General features: G+C 53.3%; 1 protein-coding gene across 1 annotated transcript; it reads left to right on the top strand.

Moving 5' to 3' along the window:
- The first annotated feature begins 4671 nt into the window (after positions 1-4671).
- On the top strand, positions 4672-13964 carry MUL1 (mitochondrial E3 ubiquitin protein ligase 1). Its single transcript, XM_004592298.4, has 4 exons — positions 4672-4855; positions 11257-11344; positions 12341-12461; positions 13203-13964. The coding sequence occupies exons 1-4, from the start codon at positions 4736-4738 to the stop codon at positions 13930-13932; spliced, it is 1059 nt and encodes a 352-aa protein (XP_004592355.2). The 5' UTR covers positions 4672-4735; the 3' UTR covers positions 13933-13964.
- The last annotated feature ends 443 nt before the right edge of the window (positions 13965-14407 follow it).

Below are 14407 nucleotides of genomic sequence, written 5' to 3'. Positions count from 1 at the left end.
AAGAAGATGCTCAGCATTGTTCATTATTAGACAAATAGAAGTGGAAGCCCTGGCAGGGTATCTGGACTATTCCCTATATAGTGTTGGCAGGGATGTGAAATGGTGCAACCATTACCAGGAACTACTCAGCAGTGTCCCAGAAAGGCAAACATCCATCTTCCATATGAAACGTAACTCACGGATGGAATGTGCCCACACAGACTTGCACAGGGGCCCGGCCTTGTGGGCAGTGAGTTAGGCCAGTGTCTGGGATCAAGTTCCACCTCCACTTCTGATTTAGTTTCCTGCTAATTCCTTGGAGGCAGCAGGTGATGATTTGGGTACTTGTGTCCCTGTCGCCCAAGAGGGAAAACAGGATGGAGTTTCTGGATCCTGGCTGTTGCGTGGCCCAGCTCTGGCTGCTGCAAATAAATAAATGAATAAAGAGTAAACCTTAAAAAAGGTTGAAGCTGGACTTGGCGTGGTTGCCTAGTGGCTAAAGTCCTCGCCTTGAACGTGCTGGGATCCCATGTGGGCGCCGGTTCTAATCCCGGCAGCCCCACTTCCCATCCAGTTCCCTGCGATGTAGCCTGGGAAAGCAGTTGAGGATGGCCCAAGGCCTTGGGACCCTGCACCCGCGTGGGAGACCCAGAGGAAGTTCCTGGCTCCTGGCTTTGGATCAGCTCCGCTCCAGCCAGTGTGGAGGTGATCTGATGCTTTATTAATGTCTGTCTGTTTCCTGTTTTCCTAGCACCTGCCTGGTGATGTTGGTGCAGGTGCTCAGATGCTTGCCCTCAAATCTACCTGGTCCCTGGACCCTCACAGGTGGATGCCCAAGAGCCTTCACCCAATGGCCGACAGGGCAATTTTGCCCCCGGGATGGAAGAGTGGATTTAGACCTGAAATGATAAACACGCAGAAGGGGTACATCCTTAGTAACCCTGGCTCGCCCAGCTCAACTGTTCTACCCAGGGGCAGCTTAGCTTGCTGCCTTAGGAACTGGGCTTTGTGAAGTCTTCAACGGTGACTCAGTGGGAATGGCCATTCCTGGCTGGGGGGCGGTTCCCCAGGGACATCTGGTTGGGCCCGCCCATCTGTCCTTGCTGCTGACGTAACCCACAGGATGTTCCTTTCAACTGGTCCCCCAGAACTGTGCTCAGGATGGTTAACGAGAGACTTCAGCCTGTGGCCGAAAAATGTGAAGTTTATTTAAAAACAAACAGTCACATTTAAGAGGTATTTAAAAGGGTCACATTTAATGAGCTCCCAAGAAACCCATAAAAGGCTCCAGAGAGGGCTCAGCAGTGTGGCCTAGTGGCTAAGGTCCTCGCCTTGATCCCATATGGCCGCTGATTCTAATCCCGGCAGCTCCACTTCCTCTATCTCTCCTCCTCTCAGTATGTCTGACTTTGTAATAAAAATAAAATAAATCTTTTTTAAAAAAAAAGAAGGCTCCAGAGAATAAAACGGCTGAAATTAATCAGTACCCATGAACAACAAGCCCTCACCTCTCCGCGGTGTGGACGGTCCACCATTTCCAATTCCACAGCCTCTGTTTTTTTTTTCCCCTGCTGTGTGATCCAAAGATACAGCATTTTGATTAAATTCAAATACAATCACTCAAGCAGGTTAGAGCTCCACAAGGTTCCCCTCGATCCCGTGCCTCAGACGATGGCGTTTGTGGGTTTTGCTTTGCGTTGAGGGACATGCAGGCTCTACTTTGCAGGCACCTGTTCTGTTCTGATGCTAGCTATCCTGGCCAGCTCCTGGGAAGCTTTGTACACCTGTTCCTCTTCTCCTGCTATGTGAAAGTCTTTCCTGCTTCCATCAGGGGCTGCCACTCCATCCTCCATGCTGCTTACAGAATTCTAATTCTTTCCCTAGGGAGAACTCGCAATACGGAAAAGCGGGTGGTCCTTTGCTTTCCCTAATGCCACGGAGCTCATGACCGTGTGTCCCCGCCTGTGTTTTCCTTGCCACTGGAGCAGAGCAGCGGAGCAAAGACCCTGGCTGAATCAGGTTCTACCTCCTAGTGCTCAGAGCCCTGGATGTCAGAGGCCCTCTGCAGCCATCGGTTGTAGAGTGGTAGTATTTTTTCTTTTAAACTTGACTTTATTATTTCAAAATATGCCATACATTCATAGTCAAAAGATACACAGTCACCCTTTCTGTTCTCTGTTCAGGTCTCCTTCTATGTAAACAATCAATATTAATGAGCTATTTGAGAATCTTTCCAGAGATACACAACACTTATACTCATCTCCCTCTTTTTTTGTTAAAGATTTATTTATTTTTATTGCAAAGTCAGATATACAGAGAGGAGGAGAGACAGAGAGGAAGATCTTCCATCCACTGATTCACTCTCCAAGTGACTGCAAGAGCTGGAGCTGAGCCAATCTGGTCTAAAGCCAGTAGCTTCTTCCGGGTCTCTTACGTGGGTGCAGGGTCCCAAGGCTTTTGGGCTGTCCTTGATTGCTTTCCCAGGCTACAAGCAGGGAGTTGAATGGGAAGAGGGGTTGCTGGAATTAGAACCAATGGCCCAAGGACTTTAGCCACTAGGCCACCGCGCTGGGTCCTCATCTCCCTCTTAAGAAAAAAAAAAAAAAAAAGAAAGAGAAAAAGAATGCGGGGCAGGGGTGGTGGTGAGGGTGGCGGTACTGTGGCTCAACAGGTTAATCCTCCACCCGTTGGCACCAGCATCCCATATGAGTGCTGGTTCATGTCCCAGCTGCTCTACTTCCAACCCAGCTCCCTGCTTGTGGCCTGGGAAAGCAGTGGAGGATGGCCCAAAGCTTTGGGACCCTGCACCCATGTGGGAGACCAGAAGAAGCTTCTGGCTTCAGACTGGGCCGTTGTGATTATTTGGGGAGTGAATCAGTGGACAGAAGATCTCTCTTCTCTGTCTCTCTTCTCTGACAGTCTATTTTCAAAATAAAAATAAGTCTTGAAAATAATAAAAAAAAGAGATGATTTTAAAGAAATGCAGTTGTTGTAGTATAGCAGGTTAAATTTGAGACAGCTGCAAAATGGCTACTGTGCTTCTGCCACAGCTAAGGCAGCTGGGAGGAGCAGATGAAGAATCAAAATGATGAACCAAGTCCTTGGGTCTCTGCTGCCCATGTGGTCATCCTGGATGGAGTTCCTGGCTCCTGGCTTCAGGCCTGGCCCAGCCCTGGCTACTGTGGGCATCTGGGGGCAGTGAATCAGCATTTTAAAAATAATAGAAAAAAAAAAAAAACAGGATCATGCTTTTTTGGTAGGTTGCTTTTTTCACTTTATTATACACACCCACATTCAAGACATTTAATCAACTGACCATTGATCACACTTAGGTTTTCACTGTTATCGAAAGCAATGTTTGTCTTTTCATGCTGGTTTACTCTTCCAAGCTCCTTACACATAATACAACGGACAAATCTTTTTCCCAGTGTTAATAACATGTGCAAATCTAAAAGCTATACAGAATGGCCAAAATGAGGGCCTGGTGCTGTGTCTGCCAGTGAAGCCATCATTTGTGGCACCAGCATAGAAACTTGACTGCAGGGCAGGATTAGAGAGGGGGAGAGAGAGAGAGTTGGGATTTTCCATCCACTTGTTCACTCCCCAGAAGGCTGCAAGGCCTTTGTAAAAAAAAAAAAAAAAAAACAGGCGTTTTTACTTTTCTGTAGCCTTCCAGATTTTAGATACATTTTTTTTTTTAAGATTTATTTTATTTTCATTACAAAGATATACTGAGAGGAGGAGAGATAGAGAGGAAGTGGAGCTGCCGGGATTAGAACCAGCGGCCATATGGGATCAAGGCGAGGACCTTAGCCACTAGGCCACGCCACCGAGCCCTTAGATACATTTAAAGCATCCTTTGTGAATTACTCAGCGAGTTTATATTTGCAGGTTGTTTTGAAGATCTGATTATTACAGAGGAGACGCAGTGCCTAGATTTGCCAAGAAGGATCACCTGTGTCTGAAGCCCGCCCCTATCCTACCACTCTTTATTTGAAAGACAGCTGGTTCACTGCTGGTTCACTCCCCAAACAACCGCAGTGGTGAGCTGTGCCTGTTCTAAGCCAGGAGCCAGAAGCTTCTTCCAGGTCTCTTACATGAGTGCGAAGACCCTCCTCTGCTGTTTTCCCAGGTGCCTTAGCTGGAGCTGAAGTGGAGCAGCAGGGGCTCCAACAGTTGTCCACCTGGGATGCCAGCAAGGGCTGGGTGTTGCCTGTCACGCCACGTGGCCGGCCCCTGGCAGATCAACTTGGAGCTCAAGGCCCTGAACCCCGTTCATCGGTGGTGTGCACTGCTGCCACGTGCAGAGGATCCCAGGCAGTCCTTGGAGCAGGTCTTCTGCTACCTGATCCCGACAGGCCCTTGGTGAGTGCAGCTCTAGTCGGTATGTAACAATCAAGGGTTTTTAGACAGATGCAGGGGAGACCTGCGCGCCCTTTCGAGCGCATTCTAGGTGTTGAACCCACACTGTTCTTTGCTCACACAACCCCAGAATCCCAGACAGCAGAGGGTTCGACGAGTCAGTCACAGGCCGGACACCGCGGGCGGATCAGAACGTTCTTCGAGCTACGAGCGACCGCGCAGCCGCGAAGCACCACATCTCCTCCGCTGCCCCGAGGCCGCCGGTAGCCCTGGCAACGCCACGTCCGGTTCCGGCGTGTTGCGTCATCGCCTGGCGACAGGCTTGGGGGGCGTTCCGAGAAGGGCCGACCCAGGAGTGGCGTCCCGGTTGGAGGGCGGGCGGCGCGGCGTGGTCATGGACAGCGGAGGGAGACCGTCGCTGGGCCAGTTCATCCTGCTGGGTACCAGCTCCGTCGTCACCGCCTTCCTGTACTCAGTGTACCGGCAGAAGGCCCAGGTCTCCCGGGAGCTCAAGGTCAGTGCCGGGGCCGCCTTGGCCTCGGCCGGAAGAGCGGGAGCTGACCACCGTCCCCCCCCCCCCCCCCACGGTGGCCAGCCCGTGGGAGCCAGGGGCGTGCTGACCGCCGCTCCCGCTGTGTGCCGGGCACGAGGGGGACCCACGGTGCGGGGCTCCGGGCAGGGAGGGGGCGTGGAGGGCTGAGGCAGAGGAGGGAGGCGGTATGGGCGGCCACTGCGAGACACCCAGCCACGACAGGTGCTTTTTTTTAAGATTTATTTTTATTACAAAGTCAGATATACAGAGAGGAGGAGAGACAGAGAGGAAGATCTTCCGTCCGATGATTCACTCCCCAAGTGAGCCACAACGGGCCGGTGTGTGCCGATCCGAAGCCGGGAACCAGGAACCTCTTCCGGGTCTCCCACGCGGGTGCAGGGTCCCAATGCATTGGGCCGTCCTCGACTGCTTTCCCAGGCCACAAGCAGGGAGCTGGATGGGAAGTGGAGCTGCCGGGATTAGAACCGGCGTCCATATGGGATCCCGGGGCTTTCAAGGCGAGGACTTTAGCCGCTAGGCCACGGCGCCGGGCCCGAGCTGTGCTTTTTCCATTACAGTTCTTTTCTTTTCCTATTTGAAGGAGTTACGGGGCGGGGTGAGGGGTGAGCCTGGGCCATGATCGCTTGCTTTCCCAAACACATTAGCGGGAAGCTGTTTCAGAAGTGAAACACCTGGGACTTGAACCTGCGCTCAGATGAGACGCTGGGATCGTAGGTGCAGTTTTTTTTTTTTTTTTAAATTTTATTAGTGATGACGTTTCCATAGTTGATCAGGGTGGGAAGGGTCGGGGGTCAGGGGTCAGTGGGTGAGACCCGTGTTTATACATTTTCTTCTTCCCGTCTGTGGGGAGAGGGTTATACAAGAGGAGACACCACGCCCAGCTTCCCAACCGCCACATCACCCCAGGGGTTGGGGAACTGCCACCCAATGTCATCCTAAGTTCCCCTTTGTGGAGCATTTTCTGAGGGTTCTTCTCTTCATGTGGTTTTGATAGTTCTGAGATGCTGTTGATACCACTGCTCCAAGGATGAGGAAATCCTTCTGAGGTCGATTGGCTGTCACAGTCTGCCTCTGAGTCTCCATTGGCACAGACGTTTGCTGTCAAGCTTCACTGGGGTAGTTGATAAGTTTGCTTTGCCCTCCATCCTCAGTAAACCAATGGGTGCTGCAGCCCAGCTGAACCCTGCCCAACACACGCTCGGCTCTCAGGTACCACAGGCGGAGCAGCAGCCCAGTCAGGGTGACCCCTGGTAACCCCTACTGGACTGGCCCCCCAGCTCTGGTTTCTGTGCCTGCCAGCATGTGTAGTAGACTGGTCCAGTCTGCCTCACATCCCATTGAGATCTCATATACATCATTGGGCATTTGAAACCTAGCTCAGCCCAACTGACTCCACCCTCCAGCACACACTCCTGCAATGAGTGTCACCGCCTGTCCAGCCAGGCCCACCCCCAGTCCTGTTCTCATGCTCAACAGTGGGAGTTGCAGACCATTTGAGAGGAGCCCACAACCCCTCCACTGAACCCACTCCCCATCTCCGATCGCCCACTCTCCAGGTGGTTTTGTGGTCTAGCTTGACAGGACTTGCCCCCAGTCCCAGCACTTGCCAGCTGATACTGCCGTAAAGCCCAACCCACCTGACCTTATTCTGACTTATGCCTGTAACAGTGGATACAATTGGCTATACAGCCTGGCTCTTTCCCTAGCATGGTTCACATGTAGGCCAACAGGTGTTGTGGCCCTGCTCAGCCTGGTCTGCCCCCAGTCCCAGCTCTCATGCTCGCCAGCATGAGTAGTGGTCCAGCATTGTAGTCCCTACTACTCCCCTACCAGGCTTACCCCCCACGCCTGGTCTTATGTGTGCTGGTGGGTGCTGCGGCCCAGTCTGTTATAGCCCATGTCACCTTGGCATTTGCTAGCGGGTACTGCAGCTTGGCCTGGTCCCGTTTGTTATCAATTCAGCTTGTGCTGGCAGGCGCTGCCACCCAACCCAGCAGTCAGCCCTCTATCCTGGTCCTCACAGGAACTGGCTGGTGATGCAGCTAGACCCAGCCTGTCTTGCACCCGATCCTGGTTCTCAGATCTGCCAGTGGGTGTTATGAACTGGCCCGCCCCCATACCTGAGCCATATGTATGCTGGCAGGTACTGTAACCTGGTCTGGTGTGGGCTGCTCCTTGCCTTGGTTCTTGTGCTCACCTGCAGGGACTGTACCCTGACAGAGGAGTTCCCCAAGCTCCTTTATTGGATCTCCTGTCAGTGGTAGATCTCACGTACACTGGTGGGTCCTTGGCCTGGGCTTAGTCCATCTCCTGTCCTGGCAGAAACAGTAGGATTGCCCAACAGGCCCACGCCCAATCTGGTTCTTACTGTTGGGTGTTACAACCCAGCCACACCCAGTCCATGCCCTGACATAGCTCTCATATGGCCCAGTGGGAACCAAAACCTAGCCCAGCCCATCCTGCACTCTGACTCTCATGAGCACCAGTGGATTCTGGAGTCTAGCCTAGTCTGGCATGCCTCAGAGTCTGCCCACGCCCATGCCGAGGGACACTGTAGCCATGTCCAGCCCAGACCACCCCCATTCTGGCTTTCATGCTCAGCAGTGGGAATCACAACCTAGCTGGGGCATTCCCTAGGGTCCCCAACCAGGCCTGTTTCCAGCCCCAGATGGTGTGCATGCCAGTGGTTGCTCTGACTCAGCTCTGCACAGCCTACCCTCTATCCTGACCTTTGCCATCGGAAGATGCTGCCTGGCCTGACCTGGCCCATCTTCAGTTCCTGCTCTCGCTGGGGGGTGCTACAGCCTGGCCCTGTCCATCTGCTCCCATCCCTGACTCGTGCAAACCTGTAGTTGTGATAGCCTAGCTCAGCGTGCCCTGTATTCCAGGCTGGCTCATGCACTTGCCAATGAGCTAAGGTTGGTCTGGCCCTGCCTGATCCACCCCCTTCCAAAGCCACCCCACATGCGTGTGGACAGTTGGAGCTATCAGGCCCGGTCTCACCAACACCCAAGCCTGAGTCTCATGCTCACAGGCAGGATCAGTGGCCCATCGGGGAGTTGCCTCAGTTCCCCCACCAGACCCACTCCCAGACCCAAATCTTACCCATGCCAGTGGGTGCTAGGCCCTTATCAGTCACAGACTACTCCTCCATCCCAGCTTATTATGAACAGTGAATGTTGTGGTTCAGCCTGCTCCACACTGTATTCTTAGGTGTGTTTGTGGGTGCTACAGCTTGAACCAACCCAGCCTGTACCCAACCCCAGTACCCATAAATGTCGGTGGTTCCATGGTCATACCTAGCTCAGCCTATCACCACCCTCAGCTCCAAGAAAACCAGCTGAAATTGCAGATCACAGGGGTGGGCCAACACATCCCGCACAGAATTTGCCCCCAGGCCCAGTTCTTTTACGTGTTGGTTAGTGCCATGGCCCAGTCTAGCATTACCCGCCCCCTGTTTTGACTCTCATTGGCAAGTACTGTGATCTAACCTTGCCAGGTAGGTCCCCAGCCTGAGCTTTAGCATGTCCCAGTGAGTGGTATTAGGCATTGGTCACTACTAACTACCCCAGCGCTGCTGTCCCTCTAGGACTACCATGTTGGTCTGAACCTTTTTTTAATTTTAATTTATCTTTTTTAAAGATTTATTTATTTTTATTACAAAGTCAGATATACAGAGAGGAGGAGAGATAGAGAGGAAGATCTTCCGTCTGATGATTCACTCCCCAAGTGAGCCGCAACGGGCCGGTGCGCGCCGATCCGATGCCGGGAACCTGGAACCTCTTCCGGGTCTCCCATGCGGGTGCAGGGTCCCAAGGCCTTGGACCGTCCTCCACTGCTTTCCCAGGCCACAGGCAAGGAGCTGGGTGGGAAGTGGGGCCGCTGGGTCTAGAACTGGTGCCCACATGGGATCCCGGTGAGTGCAAGGCGAGGACTTTAACCATTACGCTATCGCGCTGGGCCCTAATTTAGAACTTTAAACTTAGATTGTTTGATTCCAAAATTGGGATTGTTATTTTTTTTTCTGATTGGTTTCATTGCCGGATTGTGAATATCTGATTCGCATAGAGATGGGCCTCTTAGTTGGAAGATGGAATTTTATCTTTTTTTTTTCCCCCTCTCTCATGGGTTTATGTCGGCTAGAACTCCTCCGTGTGACCACTAGGGCTTGATTTGACACTTGGAAAAAAGATGGGCTCCCAGCCCTGACCAAGTTCATTATCATCTGCTTGCTCTCAGTAACGACTTGGGAACAACCTGCTGAAAAGAGAGTTTTGGAGTCTGGAATGAACCCAGGTAGAAGGCGCTTGGAGGTGCCTGCAAAGTGGTCCCCTGGTGAGACTCCAGCTGCCTGCATGTTCACTAATTAAATAATCAAGTCAGCCTGGGCTCTGAGTGTGGCCCACACTGGACTTCCTGCCTTCTTGTCATTGAAGAGAGAAACCTCCAGGTCCTGTCTGTGGGTGACTTAAAAGTTTTGCCAGGGAGCTCCTTCCTGCAGAGTGCAGACCCCTGAGCTTGTTGCTGGGGTGGGGGAGGGTTCGTTTTCCTGGTGAGGTTATTAAAACTGCCAGTGGTGGGGCTGTGTCTCAGCGGTGTGCCAGCCTCCGGGATCCGTGTGCAGGTGACCTATGTGGAAGTTCCAGGAGACCATGTCTGCCCGCCCTTTTCAGCTGGCAAAGCTGAGACTCCCATCTGAGTCGCCCAGAGCTCCCTATCCAACTCCAGCTCTCTGCCCGTGCTCTCCGTCCCTCCCCATAGCAGGGACGGAGAGGAGCTGTGCGGCTTCTGTGTTAGGTACACCGTGTAACGGGCGGCGGGCGGGAAGGAGTGCCTGCATTTAAAGTGCTTAGCGTGGTGTTGCCACATGGGATGCCGGCTCGTCATCTGTCATTGTGTATGTCAGGTGCTTGCTGTGTGTCTAGCACTGTTACGAAGGAGAAGATTTAATGCCAACGGAGGGTGCTGGGCAATAGTGGATGAATAAATTGTGTTAATTGTTGCCACTGTTATTTTTGTTTTTCTATTGACCTTTGCCCTGTCATTCACCGTTTAGCCATGGCTTAAATTCACAATGGGACTGATGCCACGGTGCCAGCATCCCATGCAAGCGCTGGTTCGTGTCTTGGCTGCTCCACTTCTGGTCTGGCTCCTTGCTAATGTGCCTGGAAAAGCAGCTGAAGATGGCCCATGTGCTGGGGCTCCTGCACCTGTGTGGGACACCCGGAGGAAGCTCCTGACTCCTGGCTTTGGATTGACCCAGCTCCGGCCTTTGCAGCCACTTGGGGAGTGAAATAGCAGATGGAAGAGCCCACTTTATCTTCCCTTCTCTCTGTAAATCTGCTTTTCAAATAAAGATGGATAAATCTTTTTAAAAAATAAAGATAGATTCAGAGTGATAGAAACATGTGCCCAGTGGCTGTCTCGCTCGTTAGGGGTCCCTTGCCTGGCATTCCCCAGATTTAGTGAGGGACGGGAATTGAGCATAGTACCCGAGATGCCAGTGGGGATGCCCACATGGGCAGAGGCTCGCATCGCGGGCTCAGGTGCCTGAGCTTGTGCTTGTTTTAGTTTAATTCGCTTGAACGGTGGAGCAGGACAGAAGAGAGCGGGCGATCTGAAATCCACTGGTTCACCTCTCAGCTGTCTGCAACAGCCAGGACTAGACCAGGCCAAATCAGGAGCCTGGGTCTCCCACAGGGGTGGCAGGGGCCCAGGCACTTGGCTGCCGTCTGCTGCCTCCCAGCATGGACTGGAAACGGAGTAGCCTGAGCTTGAACCGGAGCTCCAGTATGGGATGCTTGCATGCTAAGGATGTCTTACCCGGCTGTACCACGATGGCTGGCTTGGTTTAACCGTTTGCTACTACCTAAGCCTCCCTTGGGCCACAGCTCAGATTCAGTGATGTGGAGTCTGTGGCGTGCATATTACCAAGTACCTTTTAGAGGAGAAGTTTGGGGTAACTGGAGAAGGAACGCGTGTGGCTCCACCGTTGCCCACGCTGGAGGGCAGGAGGTCGTTTGTGCCTCTGTGTGTGTCTGAGACCCCCAGCACTGCGGTAAGGTCACAGCCTCTGTCTCCAGGGTCCTTATTCTCTCTACATGAAAAACCCAGCACAAAACGACCCAAGTGCTGGGGCCTCGGCCCCTGTGGGCGGCCTGACTGGACTCCAGGCGTCTTGCTTTGGCCTCACCCGTTGTGACCATCTGGGAAGATCCCTTTCTGCCTCACCCTCTCTCTGTGTCACTCTGTCTTTCAAACATGATACATCTTGAAAAAATAAGTATTTATTTATTTTTTTGCCTTTCAGTTTGAATACATCAGAATGCAAAGGATGACTTTTTTTTTTGGTATGCATTTAGGGAGCTAAAAAAATCCACCTGGGTGAAGATTTAAAGAGTATTCTTTCAGAAGCTCCAGGAAAATGTGTGCCTTATGCAGTTATTGAAGGTATGAGTATTTATTGATAAGTGGAAAACAGTTTCCTTCTCCCAAGGTTGATAAAGATCACCTGGTTAATATTAAGTGCCTGGTCTGGGATGTGTATGGGGGTCAGAGAAACCTGGGTTATTGCTGTGTGCTCTTGGGAAGATTACCAGACCTTTCTGGAACTCTGTTGCCTCATCTCTTAGATGAGACTTGCCTCACAGCATTGTTGGAAGACATGAGTGGCGTAAGCGTGGGAGGTGCTTAGCAGGTGCTTCTAACACCCACTTACAGCGATTAAAGTGTCATCACTTGGATAAGTTAAAGGAACTCAAAACTAAAAACGTGCTCTCCTGTTATCCTAAAGGAGAGGCAGGCCAGTCCTTCAGAGACACAGTAAGGAGAGGGCTGTCGGCCTAGTGCCTGAGCTGCTGGTGGGGACTTTCAGCTCTGGCTCCTGATTCTAGCTGTCAGTGCGCATGGCCCCACGAAAGGCAGCTCGTGGCGGGGTGGGGGACCTGGCCTGAGCTTGACCCCTGCTGCCTAAGCAGGCGGGTGGGGAGTGCACTGGAAGGGGAAGTGCTTCCGTGTGTTCTTGGGCGTGGGTTTGCTGTCGCTCTTTGTATGTGTGTGTATGTATATATAGACATACATGTTACATGTGTTTCTTTTTTTTCCTCCCCTCCTTTCTCTTTCTCTTCCAGTTTTTCAAAGACAAGTGGGCACTGGTATGGCAGTTAGGCTGCCACGCCCCATACAGGAGTGCCTGCCAGGAGTCCCTGCTGTTCTGCCTCCAGTCCACTTCGCTGTCCCTATATGCCCTCGGAGCCAGCAGGTGCCAGAGAGAGCTGGGACTCAGTTCTGGGCTCCTGGCTTTGGCCAGGGCTAGTGCTGGCTGTTCTGGGTGTTTGGGGAGTGAACCAGTCAAGGACATTTCTCTTTCTCTCTCTGTCTTTCAAATAAAATGAAATAAATTGTTTAAAAACATTTTTAAAGGCAAGAAATAATGTTTCCCCCTAGGAGCTGTGCGATCTGTTAAAGAAACCCTGAACAGCCAGTTTGTGGAGAACTGCAAGGGGGTGATTCAGCGGCTGACGCTGCAGGAGCACAAGATGGTGTGGAATCGAACAACGCACCTCTGGTAGGTGTCCTTTGACCCCTGTCAACCGCCTGACGTTCGGCCCCTGCTGCTTTGGCTTCAGCTTCTCTTGAGACATGCTGAAGAACTGTCCTCATGTTCACGATGCTCTGTGTGTTCTGGGGAGCTCGCCTCGGTCACCCAGTTGGCCTGCTGGCTTGTCAGATTCCGGGCTCCATTCTAGTCCTACTGCGGGTTCTGGGATAGGGGACCTGGATCTCCTGGCTCCCACACACCAGAGTCTGAGGGCCGCTGACTTCCGGATCAGGACTTCAGGCTTTGCTCAGGTGATTTGAGCCGTTCTTGGAGTAAATTTCCCAAGCTAGTCCTGGCGGCCGTGGACTAGACGTGTTCTTTCAGTGGCCAAGGGAAATGAACGGTTAGACTGTCTGGGAGGGTGCTTGCTGCCCATTGCTCCTGCCTGTGGTCTCAGAGTGGGGCTTCGCCAGTGGTGGTGGCTGAGGGATGGGGCGTTTGCCACCCCGTGGGGAGCCAGACTGAGTTTCCTGCTCCTGGCTTCAGCCCCAGCCGTTGTAGGCACGAGGGGACTGAGCCAGCGGAAGGGAGTGCGCCTGCTTGCTCTCACACAAAAACAAATTCTGGAAAGAAAGAGATGTTGAGTGGCAGAGATTTCTCTTGCGCTCGTCTGGTTCCCATGGACTTTATCCTGTCCTCCTGGGTGTCGGGTCCTCTCTCCCCTGCCTGCGCGCCATACTTCAGTCATCAGATCTCTTGCCCATGTAGGAATGACTGTTCCAAGATCATCCACCAGAGGACCAACACGGTGCCCTTTGACCTGGTGCCCCACGAGGATGGCGTGGATGTGGCTGTGCGTGTGCTGAAGCCCCTGGACTCGGTGGACCTGGGCCTGGAGACGGTGTACGAGAAGTTCCACCCCTCGGTGCAGTCCTTCACGGATGTCATTGGCCACTACATCAGCGGCGAGCGCCCCAAAGGCATCCAGGAGACGGAGGAGGTGCTCAAGGTGGGAGCCACACTCACGGGCGTCGGCGAGCTGGTCCTGGACAACGATGCCGTCCGCCTGCAGCCCCCCAAACAGGGCATGCAGTATTACCTCAGCAGCCAGGACTTCGACAGCCTGCTTCAGAGGCAGGAGTCGAGCGTCAGATTCTGGAAGGTTCTGGTGCTGGTCTTCGGTTTTGCCACGTGTGCCATGCTTTTCTTCCTCCTGCGGAAGCAGTACTTGCAGTGGCAGGAGCGCCTGCGCCTGCAGCAGATGCAAAAGGAGTTACAGGAGCAGGTGTCCCGGATGCTGAGCGAGGCCCAATCCGAGGACAGGGAGGGCCTGGGCCCCACCTGTGTCGTGTGTCTGACCAACGTCAGGTCCTGTGTCTTCCTGGAGTGCGGGCATGTGTGCTCGTGCAGCGAGTGCTACCTGGCCTTGCCGGAGCCCAAGCGCTGCCCCATCTGCCGGAGGGATGTCACCCGGGTGGTCCCACTGTACAACAGCTAGGCAGCAAACAGCCCTCCCTGCCTCAAGGGCTGCTTTGCCCACCCGGGAGGGATCCCTGCCCAGTAGGACATGAGGATGAAAGCCCTGTGCAGGGGGGTGCCATGGCGAGGGGGCACCTTCTCGGGCCCCAGCAAGTGCGTGTGATAGAAACGCCTGAGTGCCACAGCCAGTGGCTTGGTGACTTTAGCCCTTCTCTGGGGTCTGTGGTTGTTGCTTGCTGTACGCCTGCAGGGCTGAGTCTCGGGTGAGGGGAGGTGGGCTGTGAGTGTAGGAGCTCCTCATGGGTGACCTCTGGAAAGACAGAGACGGGCTGTGGTCTGTCTGGCTCTGTCCTCAGGAAGGGCCTGCTTCCCGAGTGTCCTGCTGGTGACACCCTTACGTCTGTCTCTTCTCCTGTCTGCCTCCTGCACAGGAGCCTGTGTATTTAGAGGACAGCAGATGGTGAACCCCGTATGTCTGCCTCTGCCTGCCTCGG

Source organism: Ochotona princeps, chromosome 2 (genome assembly GCF_030435755.1).
Source record: "Ochotona princeps isolate mOchPri1 chromosome 2, mOchPri1.hap1, whole genome shotgun sequence".
NCBI classification, from domain to species: Eukaryota; Metazoa; Chordata; class Mammalia; order Lagomorpha; family Ochotonidae; genus Ochotona; species Ochotona princeps.
The sequence above is the reverse complement of the archived record's forward strand: the minus strand, read 5'-3'. Positions and strand labels throughout refer to the sequence as shown.